Below are 16779 nucleotides of genomic sequence, written 5' to 3'. Positions count from 1 at the left end.
ATACGAAACTTAGCAATAAAAGTAAGGTATGAGAAAGCAAACAATTAGAGTCACACCAATCTTGCCACGTGTCATGATCTCTTGTGTCCAAAGCAAGGTATATAAAAACAGTAAAATAGAAACGGTTACATCTGAAAATCTTCATGCTCCGTCGATTGACTCGCCAACTCACCGTTCTCAACTCGGCCGAGTCGAACCGGTTCAACTCATTCACCGGCTCACCGCACCGTCGTCATTTCCCGGTCAAATCTCTCACCGTTAAATATCCCGTCGCAAGTCCTACGTTTTCATCGATCTGCGTGAAGTGCAAATCTTCCTCCTCTTACTCGGCGGTCACCGGGAGGCGTATGCCGGTGGAGATGAGTTCTAGTCCGATGACGGCGTCGGTGGTGGAGGATTTTGTTCACGTTGATGGAGAAGTTGCTAATTTGAATTCGGAAGGCTCGGAAGCGAGTGTTGTGGAGGAGCAAGGAGTTGAAGAGGTAATTTCGGCGAATGTAGAAGGTGAAGGAGAAGGATATGAAAGGAAGGTTTTGCCGGAGGAATTGTCGAGGAGTGTAATGATGCTAACTTGTGATTCTTCTGCCAATGGAGGCATTTGCGATGTGTATGTTGTTGGCACTGCTCACGTTTCTTCGGTAAATTTACTGTTCTTTAATTGCATTTTAGTATTCACACTTAAAAGTACTTTTTATGCATAAGGCTTCTTAAGATTAGTATTTAATTTTAGTATAATCCAGCCTCCCAATAGCAGAGATGGAATTAGTAGATCATCAATAACAGTTTGCTGAAATGATGCTCTAACAACATAGGATTATTATTAGATATCTTGTGACCATTGCTGATGAGATATTGTTTAGTCTTATATTTGACTCAACATCAGCTGGTGACGAATAGGATGGACACTTCTTGAAGTTAAGATGTTAAATAATATTAAAAGACGTGACATAAGGCAATAGTTCCCATGCCTCATCATATAAACTAAGCGTGTATGAATATGTACTTTCTTTATTTTCATACCTTGTCTTTCTTATTTTCTCCTTTATCTTGCTTAGATTGATAAAGTTTGAAGCCTTATATGTGACCTATATATATAAATATTGACCTTTAATCCAGTTAATTGTTCATATTAAAGAAACTGATGATGTAATACAGATTGAGTTATAAGGGGTGTATAATCATCTTAACTTTACTATGCATGGTTACAGGAATCCTGCCAAGAAGTTGAAGCAGTAATCAATTTCTTGAAACCAGAGGTCGTACTTCTAACAATCGCCTGTGGTGCATGCTATATTTTTCTCTTTTTTATGTGTTGAATGTCAGTCTGATTTATACTGGATAGTTGATGACAGGTTGTCTTCTTGGAGTTATGCTCAGGTCGGGTGGGTATACTTACACCTCAGAATTTAAAGGTCAGTCTTTCTATTGTCAGGCTCTCTTTTTATCACTCCATAATTCATGCCGTTTGCAGAGAGCATTGGAAACAGTTAGTTTTTTTGTTTAGGAGAATATCCAGCATTTTGGCAACTATTGTTTAAATATAAGTATAGAATTGTTTCCTGACTGGTATAAGGAGTCCTTTGAGGAAAAAGGATCAAGTTTCAGAGTTGATGTACATATGTATTCCGTGGCGTACGCAGTATTTCTCGCAAGCAGTGTCGACATTAAAGAAGTGAAAATGAATACTACAGTGACGTCATATTTTAGAAAACTAAGTTCCAGATACATTGCAAAGTAAAATATAAATTCAAATGAACCGTAGATGAATTTAATTATATAGAATCCAATCCCCCCCAAGAAAAATTGATAAATGTTTTCTACAAATTCCAACTAAAAAGGGGATATAAAAAGAACTTACAATTAAAAGAGCAGCACGCAACACATTTAATCTTCAAAAACTGCAAAGCAACTGTAATCTCCAAATATTACAAATTGTAAAATGAAAACTTTTTTTCAATTGCTTCTTGGTATACGAGCATGAAAGAATCCGCCTTTTCTTCTGAAACGAGAGAGGTTGAAAGAAAGTTTAGAAAGCCAGCTAGAAGCTCAAGTGGATCTCAAATAAATGAATAATTTTTTCAAACTTAGAATTTTAAGGTGTTCGAGTAAATATAATTTCACAACAATATTAAAGCATTTATTGATTGCTAGTCAAACTTGCACTTAAATACTATGTGAGCAGATTTTTAAATTCAATGAAGTTGGCTAGTTGTATTAGTTTCTCCATTTTAAGCATGGCGTTGAGGGTTCAAGCCAAGGGTCGAACATGTAACCTCAAGTAAAACATTGAAGCTTCTTACCAGTAAGCTACTGAAGGTGTTCTGTCAAGCAGTGTCATGTCTTTAGTATTTACTCCATACTTTCTTTTGCATCATAATATATATATACAAATTTAAAAACTTCCTGACCAAGCGGTGTCGGATGACGCCCCTTGGATTCACGTGCCTCTGCCCCTGTATGTATTCTTTCAATGTTGTAATGGAGGATTATGATTTGATTTCTGAATCCTTGTTGCTTCTTTGGTGCTTTCATGCAACCTTATAATAGGAGGTTATTTCCTATGCTCTTCCTTCTCCTCCTTCCCTCATCTTTGGGAGGTGAAGGGGTGACTGGAGATGGTAGACTGCAGGTGGGAAAGGACGGAGTGTACTTTAGCTTGAAATATTTCTTTTCCTCTTATTTTATAATTAAAAAAATCAAAAGAAGGATTTTTTTGCTAAAAACTAATAGTTGAAACTAATAATGTGCAACGACAGAGTGAGGTATATGTCAGGGGGATAAAAAATGTGATTTCTCCTCTAATTTAAAATCAGGTACTTTGAAGCGTTCCCATGGTTGTGGTAGGACAAAATGTGGTGTTTCTTGGATTCTCCACTGATGATCCATGCAGTTTACATGGAGAGTTGTAGGTCCTCTAATCTAGTTTTGTTTTTCTTCTTTGGAGAAACATGAGGTTACTGATAATGGCTGATCAGATTCATAGCTAGGATAGGTAGTTATGGTTTTCCTAACCTAGTTTTAGTTTTTCCGAACCAGTGTTTTGGACGGCGAAAGGCGACAAGGGTCTGGCTCGCCTTTTTGAAGTGGTACCAATTAATACCAAAAAATTAAAATATTTAATTGCATATATAAATAATCAAAATCTCAATAGCACTAACATATTAGCAAATATTTCAATTTAAAAACTTTAAATAGATAGTACATACTAAAAGTCTAGAACTTGAATGTGAAAAAAACAGAACAAAAGTCAAATCATTGAGGAGAAAAACAGCGGTAGAAGTAACTCTGAAGTATGAAGAAGCAGAAGGAAAAAGAAACAAAGGAAGAAGAAATTTGGAGAAGAAAAGAAAAGGAAATACATATTGGTTGGACTTTGGGGTCGCTGGAAAAGTCTAGTCAAGTCGACTAGTTGGAGTCTCAGTCGTAGTTTAAGAGTGCAACTGGGAAAATTTGGAAAGGAACCCCTAAAATTACCTTTTAACTTTTAAATCCCTAAACTTGTCACCTTTTTTTTTTAAGAAAATACAAAAGGCGATGCCTTAGCCTTTCTCACCCTGACATCGCCTTTTGAAGGTCGCCTCACCACAAAGCTAATAGGCGATGAAGGGTCACCTCGCCTCTCGCTGTTGGCAACGAGGCGATCACCTTTCACAACAGTGTTACAAACAAATTAAGGTTTTTAATAATGTCTGCTTGAATTCCTTGGATGACAGAGGTTTGACATTCTTTTGGGTATTGAACTTTGGGAACTCGTTTAATTAGATTGAATTTCAAGCTATATGAATCTCCAGGTTTTTCTCTTATAATTGCTTGATAATTGGAATGAAATTCTGCAGGATTGGCTTTTGGGTTCCATTTGGTCAGGCTTGAGCTTATTTTGGCTGGTGTTTTTTGCACTATGTGTACTTATTTTACTATCTTGAGTTTTGCATCCTACATAAGGAAGACAACTACATTAGATGTCTCCTCTCTCCCCAACCCCCCAACAGAAGAGGAACTTTCAGCAGTGAGGAGGCATGCTCCTTATTTTTCTGTCATTATTGTTAACTTCTATGGATTCATCAAATTTGAAGCACATGCATACATATGTAGATATCATCTAGTTGTGTCAAACTGGTGTCATTTGTGACTGTCTCACTTTAGTATTTCGTATGCAGATGTTAAGTCACCATTCTTCTCTTACCTTTACGTTTTGCAATTTGGATTCATTTATTGGAAGTCTTAAATTAAAATTACTAAGGCATATCAAGAGATTAACAGGTTCCAGTGGACTGGCCATGAGAAAAATCCAGATTCAAGCAAGGGTGTATCTGATGTGTATGTTAATATATGTCAACTCGGTCATGGACATAGATGAAAAGTGAAATGACCTTTTGATATAGGCTATACCAGAGAACTGTATTCTCTCTCTCTCTCTTTCTTTTGTGCATATGTTTTTTTGGCATCATGGTATTAATGTCTTTATTTTCTAAGCGAACATATTAATTACACCTATTTTTTTTCTTTCTATGTTATAGAATCAGATAAGTATATTCTGATATTCTGTCCTTGATTGATTTATCATTCAATTCGAGTATTTTCATTTGCTGGTGTTCGTATCATTTAGTTTTTATTTTTGTTTTGATGAAAGATGTAATGGTGGATCCATTTTCTCCTCGTTAGGTTTAATATCTAACATACCCAACTCTGATATGGCCAGGTACCAACAATGGGAGAAATGGTGGAGATGTGGAAGAAAAATCAAAATCCGTTTGGGATACTCTACAGCTGGTTTCTTGCCAAGGCATGATCATAATCTCAAAAGTTGTCCTTACAGTTCGGAAGTGATATGTTACTCCTTAACATTAGTGCTGTGGAGTGCTGATCACTCATTGAATCTACGTTGCGTTTTAGGTTGCTACCAAGCTTGAGGTTTTTCCCGGAGCGGAGTTTCGTGTGGCATATGAAGAAGCAATGAAGTACGGTGGTAAAGTGATTCTTGGTGACCGTCCCGTGCAAGTAAGACATTTTCACTCATTCCGTTATTAATTGGTCTGTTTGCTTCTGTGTCTCAAAATTGATCATGTGCATCCCTGCTTTAACTGGATAATGTTTTTACATCACCACATGTCCCCTGTGATCATGGAAAAATTGAGATCGCTGTCCTGTTGTGTCCCATAAACATCAGAGTTGATAAGTATGAAGCATTCCTCTTCGTCTCTCTCCCTTCTCTGCGATAATTACTAGAAAACATTAATCATCTGTGTTATTGAATAGTTTACTCTGCTTACTGGATAAGGGCTATTAGAGAACAAACGTGTTTGATGTTCTAGAATTTCATTTCATTCCAGATGAATCAGCAAACAACAACAAGAACAGGCCAGTATAATCCCACAGATGGATCAGCAAAATAAATCAAAGTTCCTCCAGATACTGCTGCACTGATCCTCTCTCTCTCTCTATTCTCTATCTATCTTTTTCTAATGCACTAGAGTACCACTTTCATGGAGACTGGAGCACATCTCTATAAACATATAAGGTTTCTTATGCATGATTTATCAGCTTACAATTACACTTTCTTTGGTAGCAGATTCCACATGAAGAAAAGAAAAAAACAGTTGCATATTCACTGCTGCTTTGCTTGGTATCTTTGGTTTTTCATTTGTTTTTCAGTATAATGAATTGTTGTATCTTGTATTATGAACAGGTGACATTACGAAGAACATGGGCAAAAATGCCACTTTGGCACAAGACAAAATTGGTGTACTCTCTATTGTTCCAAGCAGTATTTTTACCAAAGCCTGAAGATCTCGTCAAAATGGTAGGTTTGTTGCATAAGATTCTATAGGATTGTCCCACTCTGCATAAAGTAATTTCATTTATGAAGAAGAATATCGTATGTTACTTATGCCAAACTATTTTTGGTGGGCAGTTGAAGGATATGGATGATGTTGACATGTTGACTCTTGTGATTCAAGAAATGAGCAAGCAGTTCCCTACTCTTATGGATACCCTAGTTCATGAGCGAGATCAGTTAGTCCTCTCACTTGCATACTATCCCCTCCCCCCAAACACACACACACACACACACAACAGAAACCTCCTCCTCGCCCCATGCGAGGTCTGTTGGTATGATACCAGTTTGTTTTGCTGCCTGCTTGTTCTATGGTTTTGTTTGGTGTATTTAAGGTGATTATAGTTGTTTGTTGGCTTTGAGTCTAGAATAAGGAACATACTATCAGGTCTGGCATTTGTAAAGATTTTAGAATTAGATGGCTTTTGTATGACCAAGTCAATCCAAATCAAAACATTGAGAATGCTCTGATTAGTTACTTCTATGTCTTTAGGTATTCTTTCTTAGTGTGGGTTGACATAACGTTTGATTATAGGCTGTTGGACAATGTCTTTTTCATGTACTCATATAATCTCAAATAATATGAGCAAGGGACTCATATGTCTGTGAGGTCTAGAGCACGAGAGTGTTACTCTATCTCACTGTTGTGCTCCTTTAGGTGAAGGGTTAATGAATGTTTTCTCAAGGAATCTCCGTGTTTTATTGCTTGTCACTTCCTTTGTTCACTTCTAGTCTCCCCAGAGCATTATTGCTTATCACTTCCCTTGTTTGCTTCTAGTTTTCCCAGAAATAAAGCCAGTTTTACTATAGTACTCCCTTAGACTGAAATGAATTTCAATATCTTATGGCGGTAACAGACATTAACACCCACCACCCAACAGAAAAATAAAGGGGGTAGTGCCAAGAAAAAAGCCATTGATGTACTAGTTTGTGATTGTTTGGTTGGACTAAAGAAAAAAGTAATATCTTGCCTAAATGCTTTAGCTTAAATGTCATCAGTCTTTGACTAATTCACCTATAGTATTGTAATTACCAATGATTTGAAAGTCCTATGTTAGTGCTTGGAACAAATTGTTTCATTTGTCTAATCAAGCAGACTAGTAGTAACATCATTCTTCCTGTCTTGGAAAAAAAAAATGTAGTGCGAGTGTTTTGAACCAACATGTTGGCTTTGACATTTGATAATCTTGAAAGTAATTTACTTGTACCACCTAACAAATATGAAGAATCTTCCACTCTCTCTTTGCAGGTTTATGTCATCAATGTTAATAAAAGTTGCCTGTGAACACAGCTCTGTAGTCGCAGTTGTTGGCAAGGGTCACCTTCCAGGAATCAAGAAGAACTGGAAGCAACCTATTGAGGTAATAGACATTTCTTCTTGTTGACAGTTTCAGTAAGACTTGGATATCCTCTGTTGTGCATCGCAAAATATATGAAAACAGAGCTTGATTGATTTTTCGTATTCACATAGTGTAAGACTCAATTTGAGCTTCTTACCCATAAAATTATTGAGAGGCTATTGTGTACTTATTTGCTGCCACAGGTTAAGGAACTACTATCAATACCGTCACCCAAACCTCTCATTTCTGTTGCGAAGATTGTGACAACCCTTGGAGTTGCAGTTGCAGGAGTGGCCATAATATCTGGCATTTACGTTTCAAGCAAGAAATAATCAATCAGAGGTTTTAGATCCAACTGTCGGTAGGGCAATGAATATGAACATCATCAAGGCTCTCTCTTGTGACTTTCAACATTTGAGGGTCATGAACTGTTACTACTTCTCTTATGCATTTGAAGGGAATCAGTACACAGATACAAGGAAATTGTCATTTTGCAAATTTTCCTGTGGACACCTCAAATAGAATATCTGAACTCTAAAACAGGTGGATGCGGCACGAATAATTGGTTAAATATGGCAGAATGTTGATAACATGACAACATAAAGTGAAAAGAAGTTATATAAGTATTTGCGTTCCTTCATTTACCTGCTAAAAAACGTACATAATGAACTTCTGAATATTCAACAAATTCTGAGCCCACATGGCGGAGCTAGGAGGGTTAACGGAAGGTATTTCATTAGGACTAATTCAGCTATTGGATCTTTTTTTCTTTTAGAACCATTTGGCATTTGGTATACTAGTCCGATTAATTGCAGTTTAGGCAAATGATAAACACTTTATCCTAAAAGTGGTATCAAATTAAAGTCGATGCCATGGGTTCGATTTTCAAGAGCAACATGTTTAACGAACAAGTGTTGGATAACACCATACACCCTATCTATGGCAGACATGAGTGATGGGAGTTCGCATTTAGTATCAACAAAAGTTGGTGTAGTACACACATTCAAGGTGTGTACGTAACTTTGCTTAATAATATCTTCTTCTCACCCACATCTCATTTGGTGAATATTTGGGTTTGATTTGCATATATTTATTTATGTGTTAATAGTCTTTCTTTTAACTACATAATAATTGGTTATCTTCACATAAAATGAGATACGTAAGAAATGATATTCCTATAATTCAATAGCAATTGATCAGACACGAGTGAACTTCTAACTGAGAAGGGGAACTAGAAAGTTGTCTCAAAAGGACATTTTTATTAGTTACATACTTAAGGAAACAAATTTACAACATATACAATAAAGGTTTCCCCACCATAATAAAAAGAACAGAAAAAAAACAAATTATTCACCACAGTGATCCAATCCACTTCATCGTAACAATCCCAAAAATTATTAAAATTTTGCAACAAAAAATAAGGCCAAATCAAAGTTCCTCTTAGTTTCGGAAGGCACAATGTTTTCGAATTTCCCCTGCTTTCCCAGTAAGGACTCCAATTTGTCCCATTTTCAGCATTGATTCTCCAAAATCCTTGAAGAAAGTTGATCCATGTTGATTTAATTGAGATAACACATAATGTTTTGTTTGAGTATCTGTAAGAAGAGCTGCATCAGACGCGAATAACCCTCTTCTTTTGCTAACCATACTGTAATAATCAGTGTCGAAACTCTTGAAACTTCCGGGGTCCATTTCAACAATTGTAGTAACATCTCCAGGTTTACATTTGATCTTCAAATGATTAATGTAGTTTTGGTCCATGTTTGGATCCATGTCACCTTTACCAGTGAAATTATACAAACGGCTCGAAAAGGAAAAACAATGTGACATCCCAATTGTGTGTCCTCCTATGAAGGAGAGGGGGAAAAAAGAGTAAGATTGTCGTCCAAGGGTAGTCAGTTGAACAAATATGTATATGAAAACTGAAACACTCTTAACGAAATTTACCTGATAGAACAACAAGGTCTTTAACATTTAGTCCCAATGCACCAAATGTAGTTTTGAGAGTAGTGAAGTTATCAAAAGGAGTTGGTAGGTTTTTTGAGGCCTCTGAGAGAATTGAGACTCTTCCATCTCTTCTTCCTAATGGGACTGACCATGTCGGTCCATTTATCTGTATTACAACGAAATATGATATTTTATTTTGATAGGACTAAAAAAAAAATATGACACATAAATTTAGACGAATAGAGTAATTTGTTACCAGTGAAACAGCGTCACGGGCAGCTAAGGCTAAAATATCAGAGCAAGATACTATGCCAGGGCACTCTTTCTCTAAAGCTGATTTAGCAGCATCTATCACTTGAAATCCTCTTAAGTTTTGATTTGGAATTGCATCTTTCTCTGCTTTATTTCCTTTTGTTGAATTTAGTAGCACTGAACCATCACATCCCTACAAAAAAAGAATTAGTGTTAAAAAAAAAGAGCTATATTGACGGTGTATGTATTCCATCTGTATCAATTTATGTGGCATTTTTTGTTTATCAAGAGTCAATCTGACTAATCTTCGAGACTAATGCATTAAATGATGTTACTTACCCTAACAAAACAATCATGAAAATGCATTCTTAACAAAGGGGCAGCCAAAGTAGGAGCAATAGAAATGTAGTGCTTTGTTGTTTCTTTAACAATGGCTTCCACATTTGGACATGTTTTCTTGTAGAATCCTACTTCCACACCTTCACAATTATTAGCAATCAAAAAGAGTTGAAGAATGAGAAATGAAAGAAATTTTAATGTTGCCATTAATATTTAATTTCTTTTTCTTCAACTAAATGTTTATGTTGTTATTTGCTTGGAAGGGATGATTTGAGAACAAAAATTCATGGCCTTTAAATAGGAATTAAGTAGACGGTGATGCATTTGAATTCTTTGATTTGTTTGAAGGGTAGATATGACATATAATTGAAAGTTGATTTTATTATTTAGTAGTTAGCACCTTCTTAACTAAACAATTTTTAATGTTCTTGTTAACAATATAAAAATAATATCAAGAGGAATATCTATTACTAATGTTGAGAGTAGTTATATTTGATTAGTTATGTTACGTTGTGCTTATGATTTGGTGTATTAAGGAAAGTTCTATCTTTAACCATGTTTATTCATGTAGTGATACTCTGTATATCATTTTATTACTTTGGGATCGCGTATACCAAACCGAACTTACTAATATTAAATTGAAAATCAATTTGGTATCGGTAGTGTTGATTTTTTTTTTTCTCTAAGTTAATTGATGTCAAATGCATTAGGGGAATCTGCAACCCACTCCCTTATTTTTCTCCTGCAAACTAAAATACTAATCATATACATGTATATCATTGCTTTTATACACTCTTCAATACTTAATTATAGGATATGGTTAGAATATTTATAATATTCCAAATTTTTGTTATATTAGAATCTCACATCGGTTAAGTGTATGAGTTGTACTTTTCTTATATGATTTCGGAAAATCCTTCTCACTCGAGCTTATTTATAGGGAAATTTAAAGTCTTAATGTTTCAAAATGATATTCGAGCTAGACTTCAAATGTCTAGTTTTGAGCGTGTCAAAATCATGCATGCATCGATCGGTTATATCGTATATTGTACGTCTACTATTATATAGCACAATCATAAGGAAATACAACTTGTATGAGTTTAAAAACTGGAATGATAAGATTATGACTAGCTAATATAAATGAAGTCAACAATACATTGAAATACAAATTAAATATTTGAAAATAAAAGAATAAGTAGTTTAGGCACATTAGTGTATAAGGAATCATGGATAGAGTTGAGAGTTGGTATGTATGTAAACTAGTTCTTTAGTTGTTAATAGTAGCAATGTAGAATAATGCATGTTATGATGCCTAAAATAAGTGTATTTTTTTTTTAATAAAAAAGGTTTGGTGAACAAAGTATCTTAGTTAGCGTGGTTCAGGGAGGGGCGCACCCCAAGGAGTGTGATTAGATAACAATGACTTCACAGGTTGAATATGTGACCTATAGTTCAGACAAAAATAATTTTACCGTTACTCCAAGACTCCCTTTCAATGGCCAAAATAAGTAACACAATTAAATTAGTAACAATGAAAATTCGACGGATAGAATCGATCCAAAAAAACCAGGGAATATTGATGAATGTTCATCGGGTTTTTTTCGCATAAAAATGCGTGAAAATTATACTTTTTTTAAGGAAAACCAACAGAGACCCTCGATTTTTTTAGGGAATCCATCGAGTTTTGAAGTGCGAAATCATAATTGAAGAGTATAAATAAAAACGGAAGAAATATTTTATCAAAAAACATATATGATCAAGTGATAAAACAATTTAATTAATAAATCAACCACACAACAGTACTAGTCCCTCTTGCATTTTCTAAAGGATATCTAGACCGTAAACAAAGAGAATTCATCCATTTCATGAGGATTTCAATGACAGATAATATGAGTCATAATTATTACAAATTCACTTTTGCTAGTTAAAAAAATTCATAAGTCTCCTAAACTGATATTTTCACGATCGAAATACTACATTATATATTAGCAAAAAGAACTAACATTAAAAAAAAGTTCTTAGCTTAGAAGGTGCTAACTACTAAATATTTAAAATCAACTCTCCATTACTAGCTCTACCATTTTAATTAAATCAAAGGATTGATATCATAATTTGTTTCCTATTTAAAGAGCATGCATTTGTGTGTTCCAATCATCAATCATTTCAAGATTTTAGTTTTCTCCACAAAAATAATATAATGGCAACATTAAAATTTCTTTCATTTCTCATTCTTCAACTTTTTTTGATTGTTAATAATTGTGAAGGTGTGGAAGTAGGATTCTATAAGAAAACATGTCCAAATGTGGAAGCCATTGTTAAAGAAACAACAAAGCACTACATTTCTATTGCTCCTACTTTGGCTGCCCCTTTGTTAAGAATGCATTTTCATGATTGTTTTGTTAGGGTAAGTAACATCATTTAATACATTAGTTTCGAAGATTAGTCAGATTGACTCTAGATAAACGAAAAATGCCACATAAATTGATACAGATGGAATACATACACCGTCAATATAGCTTCTTCTTTTTTTAGCACTAATTCTTTTTTTGTAGGGATGTGATGGTTCAGTGCTACTAAATTCAACAAAAGGAAATAAAGCAGAGAAAGATGCAATTCCAAATCAAAGCCTAAGAGGATTTCAAGTGATAGATGCTGCTAAATCTGCTTTAGAGAAAAAGTGTCCTGGCATTGTATCTTGCTCTGATATTTTAGCCTTAGCTGCTCGTGACGCAGTTTCACTGGTAACTAATTACTCTATACGCCTCAATTTATGTGTCATATTTTCTTTCTCAGGTCCGATCAAAATAAAATGTCATATTTCGTTGTAATACAGATAAATGGACCAACATGGTCAGTCCCCTTAGGAAGAAGAGATGGAAGAGTCTCAATTCTCTCAGAGGCCTCAAAAAACCTACCAACTCCTTTTGATAACTTCACTACTCTCAAAACTACATTTGGTGCATTGGGACTAAATGTTAAAGACCTTGTTGTTCTATCAGGTAAATTTCGTTACGAGTGTTCAAATTTTCATATACATATTTGTTCAACTAAGTACCCTTGGACGACAATCTTACTCTTTTTTTTCCCTCTCCTTCATAGGAGGACACACAATTGGGATGTCACATTGTTTTTCCTTTTCGAGTCGTTTGTACAATTTCACTGGCAAAGGTGACATGGATCCAAACATGGACCAAAACTACATTAATCATATGAAGATCAAATGTAGGCCTGCAGACGTGACTACAATTGTTGAAATGGATCCTGGAAGTTTCAAGAGTTTCGACACCGATTATTACACTATGGTTAGCAAAAGAAGAGGATTATTCGCATCTGATGCAGCTCTTCTTACAGATACTCAAACAAAACATTATGTGTTATCTCAATTAAATCCACATGGATCAACTTTCTTCAAGGATTTTGGTGAATCGATGGTGAAAATGGGACAAATAGGAATCCTTACGGGGAGAGCAGGGGAAATTCGAAAACATTGTGGTTTCAGAAACTAAGAGAAACTTTCATAAGCTATTTTTTTTTCTCTTTCAAGATTTTAATAATTTTTGAATTGTTATGTACTATGGTGGAGAAACCTTTATGTATATGTTGTAATTAATAAAATTGTTTGTTTTGCTTTACTAAGCATGGATGCACATGATTAGAATTGTCTCTCTTTTAAGTGTTTTCTCTTAACAAAAACAAATATTACTAAGAAATGAGCTTCTCTCAAGCAGAGTTCGCGGATCACATCATGCATTCTACAACCGTTAATTTTTCCATCAAATCTCGAACGATAAACGGAAATAAAACTTGTATCTTTAAGATCTTTCAAATTGCAAAATATAGAAAGCATGGTTTTTGGTGGTGATGCAAGTAATGGTCACTCAATGCCAACATTTCCATGCATTTGAGCAACAACATCTGTTCTTACTGTTGTACCAAGTATCTCTTGCTTGCCTTTTAGAATATTTTGCAGTCGATCTTCTAGCTCAGAGAAGAACCCATGATTTGAAGACTTCGGTGCACCAATATTATCTTAGGGCTTAGCTCAAAATTGAGCTTAAAATAAGCTTAAAACAAAAACACTCTAGCCAGATTTGAAGCCATATCTCATGGGTGGATCATTTGAATTGTACCAACAACTTAATGAAACTCATATGCTCTTCATGGGTGCACTGTTAATTATATCTTAATTTCTGTCAGTTTATCAAAATAGATAAACATATATACACATGATTTTTTTCAAAGTTAACAGGTGCACCTGCACCCCACCTAGAGGGGTGGGTCCGCCTCTGTAATCTAGCTGGTTCATCAGAGACAATGCAATTTGCTTTCCCTACTTTTATTAGAGAACTCATTTTCCTTATTTTCAAGGAGTTAGTCTTTTCTAAAGAAAATATTTTTCATTTTTCTTTACTAAAACAACTAATTAAGTATTGAAGCGTAGAGGTTATAGGGGTCGCAAAATCAGCCATAAAATCATAATCCACACAACCATTTAGGTTTGGGCGTGTTAATGACCTGCTTATTTTATTAACTCAACATAAGGAACAATAGACATAGATATATGTTCACCTAAAGCATACATTTTAGTTTGCAGATTCCCCTAATGCATTTGACATTAATAACTTAATATAGTAAGTTTGGTTTAGTGGTCGCAAAAGTAATAAAATGATAAATAGAGTACTATTTCTACATGAACTTGTGATTAATTATTAATTACACTACTAATGGGTTTTATTTGAAGCATCCACAACAAGAATTTTTTTTCATTGTCTAAGCACATGGTGGTAAGATTCGATCACAGGATCTCTACCTGCTTTAAAGAAAGAATACTTTTATTTAAGGATAAGCCGGTTTCTACCAAATACGACTCCACTCTGTTTTGACTTAATAGAGAGTTGATATTCCTCTTAACCTGATCTTTATATAATTAGAAAGAACTAACATTAAAAATTGCTTAGTTAAGAAGGTGCTAACTGCTAAATAATAAAATCAACTTTCCATTATATGCCAGCTCTGTCCATTTAATTGTTTTCATAATTTGCTTCCTATTTATAGGCCATGTATTTGTGTTTACCAATCATCCCTTCAAGCAAATAACAACATAGAGATTTGGTTAAGAGAAAACATAATATAATGGCAACATTAAAATTTCTTTCACTTCTCATTCTTCAACTCTTTTTTGTTGCTAATAATTGTGAAGGTGTGGAAGTAGGATTCTACAAGCAAACATGTCCAAATGTGGAAGCAATTGTCAAAGAAACAACAAAGCACTACATTTCTATTGCTCCTACTTTGGCTGCCCCTTTGTTGAGAATGCACTTCCATGATTGTTTTGTTAGGGTAAGCACCACTATTGAATGCATTAGTCTCGAAAATTAGTTAAACTGACTCTTGATAAATGAAAAACGTCACATAAATTGAGACAGGTGGACTACATACACCGTCAATATAGTTTTTTTTTTACACTAATTTCTTTTCTCCTTTTTGTTGTAGGGATGTGATGGTTCAGTGCTACTAAATTCAACAAAAGGAAATAAAGCAGAGAGAGATGCAATTCCAAATCAAAGCCTAAGAGGATTTCAAGTGATAGATGCTGCTAAATCAGCTTTAGAGAAAGAGTGCCCTGGCATAGTATCTTGCTCTGATATTTTAGCCTTAGCTGCCCGTGACGCTGTTTCACTGGTAACGAATTACTCTATTCGTCTCAATTTATGTGCCATATATTTTTTTTTAGTCCGATCAAAATAAAATATCATATTTCGTTGTAATACAGATAAATGGACCGACATGGTCAGTCCCATTAGGAAGAAGAGATGGAAGAGTCTCAATTCTCTCAGAGGCCTCAAAAAACCTACCAACTCCTTTTGATAACTTCACTACTCTCAAAACTACATTTGGTGCATTGGGACTAAATGTTAAAGACCTTGTTGTTCTATCAGGTAAATTTCGTTAAGAGTGTTTCAGTTTTCATATACATATTTGTTCAACTGACTACCCTTGGACGACAATCTTACTCTTTTTTCCCCCTCTCCTTCATAGGAGGACACACAATTGGGATGTCACATTGTTTTTCCTTTTCGAGCCGTTTGTATAATTTCACTGGTAAAGGTGACATGGATCCAAACATGGACCAAAACTACATTAATCATTTGAAGATCAAATGTAAACCTGGAGATGTTACTACAATTGTTGAAATGGACCCCGGAAGTTTCAAGAGTTTCGACACTGATTATTACAGTATGGTTAGCAAAAGAAGAGGGTTATTCGCGTCTGATGCAGCTCTTCTTACAGATACTCAAACAAAACATTATGTGTTATCTCAATTAAATCAACATGGATCAACTTTCTTCAAGGATTTTGGAGAATCAATGCTGAAAATGGGACAAATTGGAGTCCTTACTGGGAAAGCAGGGGAAATTCGAAAACATTGTGCCTTCCGAAACTAAGAGGAACTTTGATTTGGCCTTATTTTTTGTTGCAAAATTTTAATAATTTTTGGGATTGTTACGATGAAGTGGATTGGATCACTGTGGTGAATAATTTGTTTTTTTTCTGTTCTTTTTATTATGGTGGGGAAACCTTTATTGTATATGTTGTAAATTTGTTTCCTTAAGTATGTAACTAATAAAAATGTCCTTTTGAGACAACTTTCTAGTTCCCCTTCTCAGTTAGAAGTTCACTCGTGTCTGATCAATTGCTATTGAATTATAGGAATATCATTTCTTACGTATCTCATTTTATGTGAAGATAACCAATTATTATGTAGTTAAAAGAAAGACTATTAACACATAAATAAATATATGCAAATCAAACCCAAATATTCACCAAATGAGATGTGGGTGAGAAGAAGATATTATTAAGCAAAGTTACGTACACACCTTGAATGTGTGTACTACACCAACTTTTGTTGATACTAAATGCGAACTCCCATCACTCATGTCTGCCATAGATAGGGTGTATGGTGTTATCCAACACTTGTTCGTTAAACATGTTGCTCTTGAAAATCGAACCCATGGCATCGACTTTAATTTGATACCACTTTTAGGATAAAGTGTTTATCATTTGCCT

The 16779-nt window shown here is 34.8% G+C and overlaps 3 protein-coding genes across 4 annotated transcripts; 2 read left to right on the top strand and 1 right to left on the bottom strand.

The window, feature by feature from the left end:
• Positions 1 to 140: 140 nt before the first annotated feature.
• On the top strand, positions 141 to 7727 carry LOC125820891 (uncharacterized). Its single transcript, XM_049500317.1, has 9 exons — positions 141 to 638; positions 1209 to 1256; positions 1353 to 1412; positions 4700 to 4783; positions 4894 to 4998; positions 5687 to 5800; positions 5912 to 6012; positions 7083 to 7194; positions 7377 to 7727. The coding sequence occupies exons 1-9, from the start codon at positions 144 to 146 to the stop codon at positions 7503 to 7505; spliced, it is 1248 nt and encodes a 415-aa protein (XP_049356274.1). The 5' UTR covers positions 141 to 143; the 3' UTR covers positions 7506 to 7727.
• An 886-nt stretch (positions 7728 to 8613) lies between these two features.
• Positions 8614 to 9933, bottom strand: LOC125820888 (peroxidase 27-like). The gene is made up of 4 exons (XM_049500313.1): positions 9712 to 9933; positions 9377 to 9565; positions 9121 to 9286; positions 8614 to 9020 (listed from the first exon to the last, which is right to left on the bottom strand). The coding sequence occupies exons 1-4, from the start codon at positions 9916 to 9918 to the stop codon at positions 8614 to 8616; spliced, it is 969 nt and encodes a 322-aa protein (XP_049356270.1). The 5' UTR covers positions 9919 to 9933.
• A 1960-nt stretch (positions 9934 to 11893) lies between these two features.
• LOC125820878 (peroxidase 27-like) lies at positions 11894 to 16157 on the top strand. Of its 2 annotated transcripts, XM_049500301.1 has the most exons (5): positions 11894 to 11975; positions 14912 to 15051; positions 15205 to 15393; positions 15485 to 15650; positions 15751 to 16157. In XM_049500301.1, exons 1-5 carry the CDS (start codon positions 11909 to 11911, stop codon positions 16155 to 16157), a joined length of 969 nt encoding a protein of 322 aa, XP_049356258.1. In that variant the 5' UTR covers positions 11894 to 11908. The 2 variants fall into 2 exon arrangements, with proteins under 2 accessions (XP_049356258.1, XP_049356257.1); XM_049500300.1 differs by lacking the exons at positions 14912 to 15051; positions 15205 to 15393; positions 15485 to 15650; positions 15751 to 16157 and adding exons at positions 12264 to 12452; positions 12545 to 12710; positions 12811 to 13217 and having other exon boundaries at positions 11903 to 12115.
• The last annotated feature ends 622 nt before the right edge of the window (positions 16158 to 16779 follow it).

This window comes from Solanum verrucosum, unplaced genomic scaffold (assembly GCF_900185275.1).
Source record: "Solanum verrucosum unplaced genomic scaffold, falcon-dt-bn FXZP01000289.1, whole genome shotgun sequence".
Taxonomy (NCBI): Eukaryota; Viridiplantae; Streptophyta; class Magnoliopsida; order Solanales; family Solanaceae; genus Solanum; species Solanum verrucosum.
This window is presented reverse-complemented; position numbering and strand designations above follow the sequence as displayed.

Bases quoted from the DNA above. Each gene is read 5' to 3' on its own strand.
- LOC125820878 (XM_049500301.1), top strand. From the start codon at position 11,909: ATGGCAACATTAAAATTTCTTTCATTTCTCATTCTTCAACTTTTTTTG. The intron at 15,052-15,204 runs GTAAGCACCACT...TTTTTGTTGTAG, and splicing joins TCCATGATTGTTTTGTTAGG to GGATGTGATGGTTCAGTGCT. The intron at 15,651-15,750 runs GTAAATTTCGTT...TCTCCTTCATAG, and splicing joins AGACCTTGTTGTTCTATCAG to GAGGACACACAATTGGGATG.
- LOC125820891 (XM_049500317.1), top strand. From the start codon at position 144: ATGCTCCGTCGATTGACTCGCCAACTCACCGTTCTCAACTCGGCCGAG. The intron at 639-1,208 runs GTAAATTTACTG...GCATGGTTACAG, and splicing joins GCACTGCTCACGTTTCTTCG to GAATCCTGCCAAGAAGTTGA. The intron at 4,999-5,686 runs GTAAGACATTTT...TATTATGAACAG, and splicing joins TTGGTGACCGTCCCGTGCAA to GTGACATTACGAAGAACATG.
- LOC125820888 (XM_049500313.1), bottom strand. From the start codon at position 9,918: ATGGCAACATTAAAATTTCTTTCATTTCTCATTCTTCAACTCTTTTTG. The intron at 9,566-9,711 runs GTAAGTAACATC...CTTTTTTTGTAG, and splicing joins TTCATGATTGTTTTGTTAGG to GGATGTGATGGTTCAGTGCT. The intron at 9,021-9,120 runs GTAAATTTCGTT...TCTCCTTCATAG, and splicing joins AGACCTTGTTGTTCTATCAG to GAGGACACACAATTGGGATG.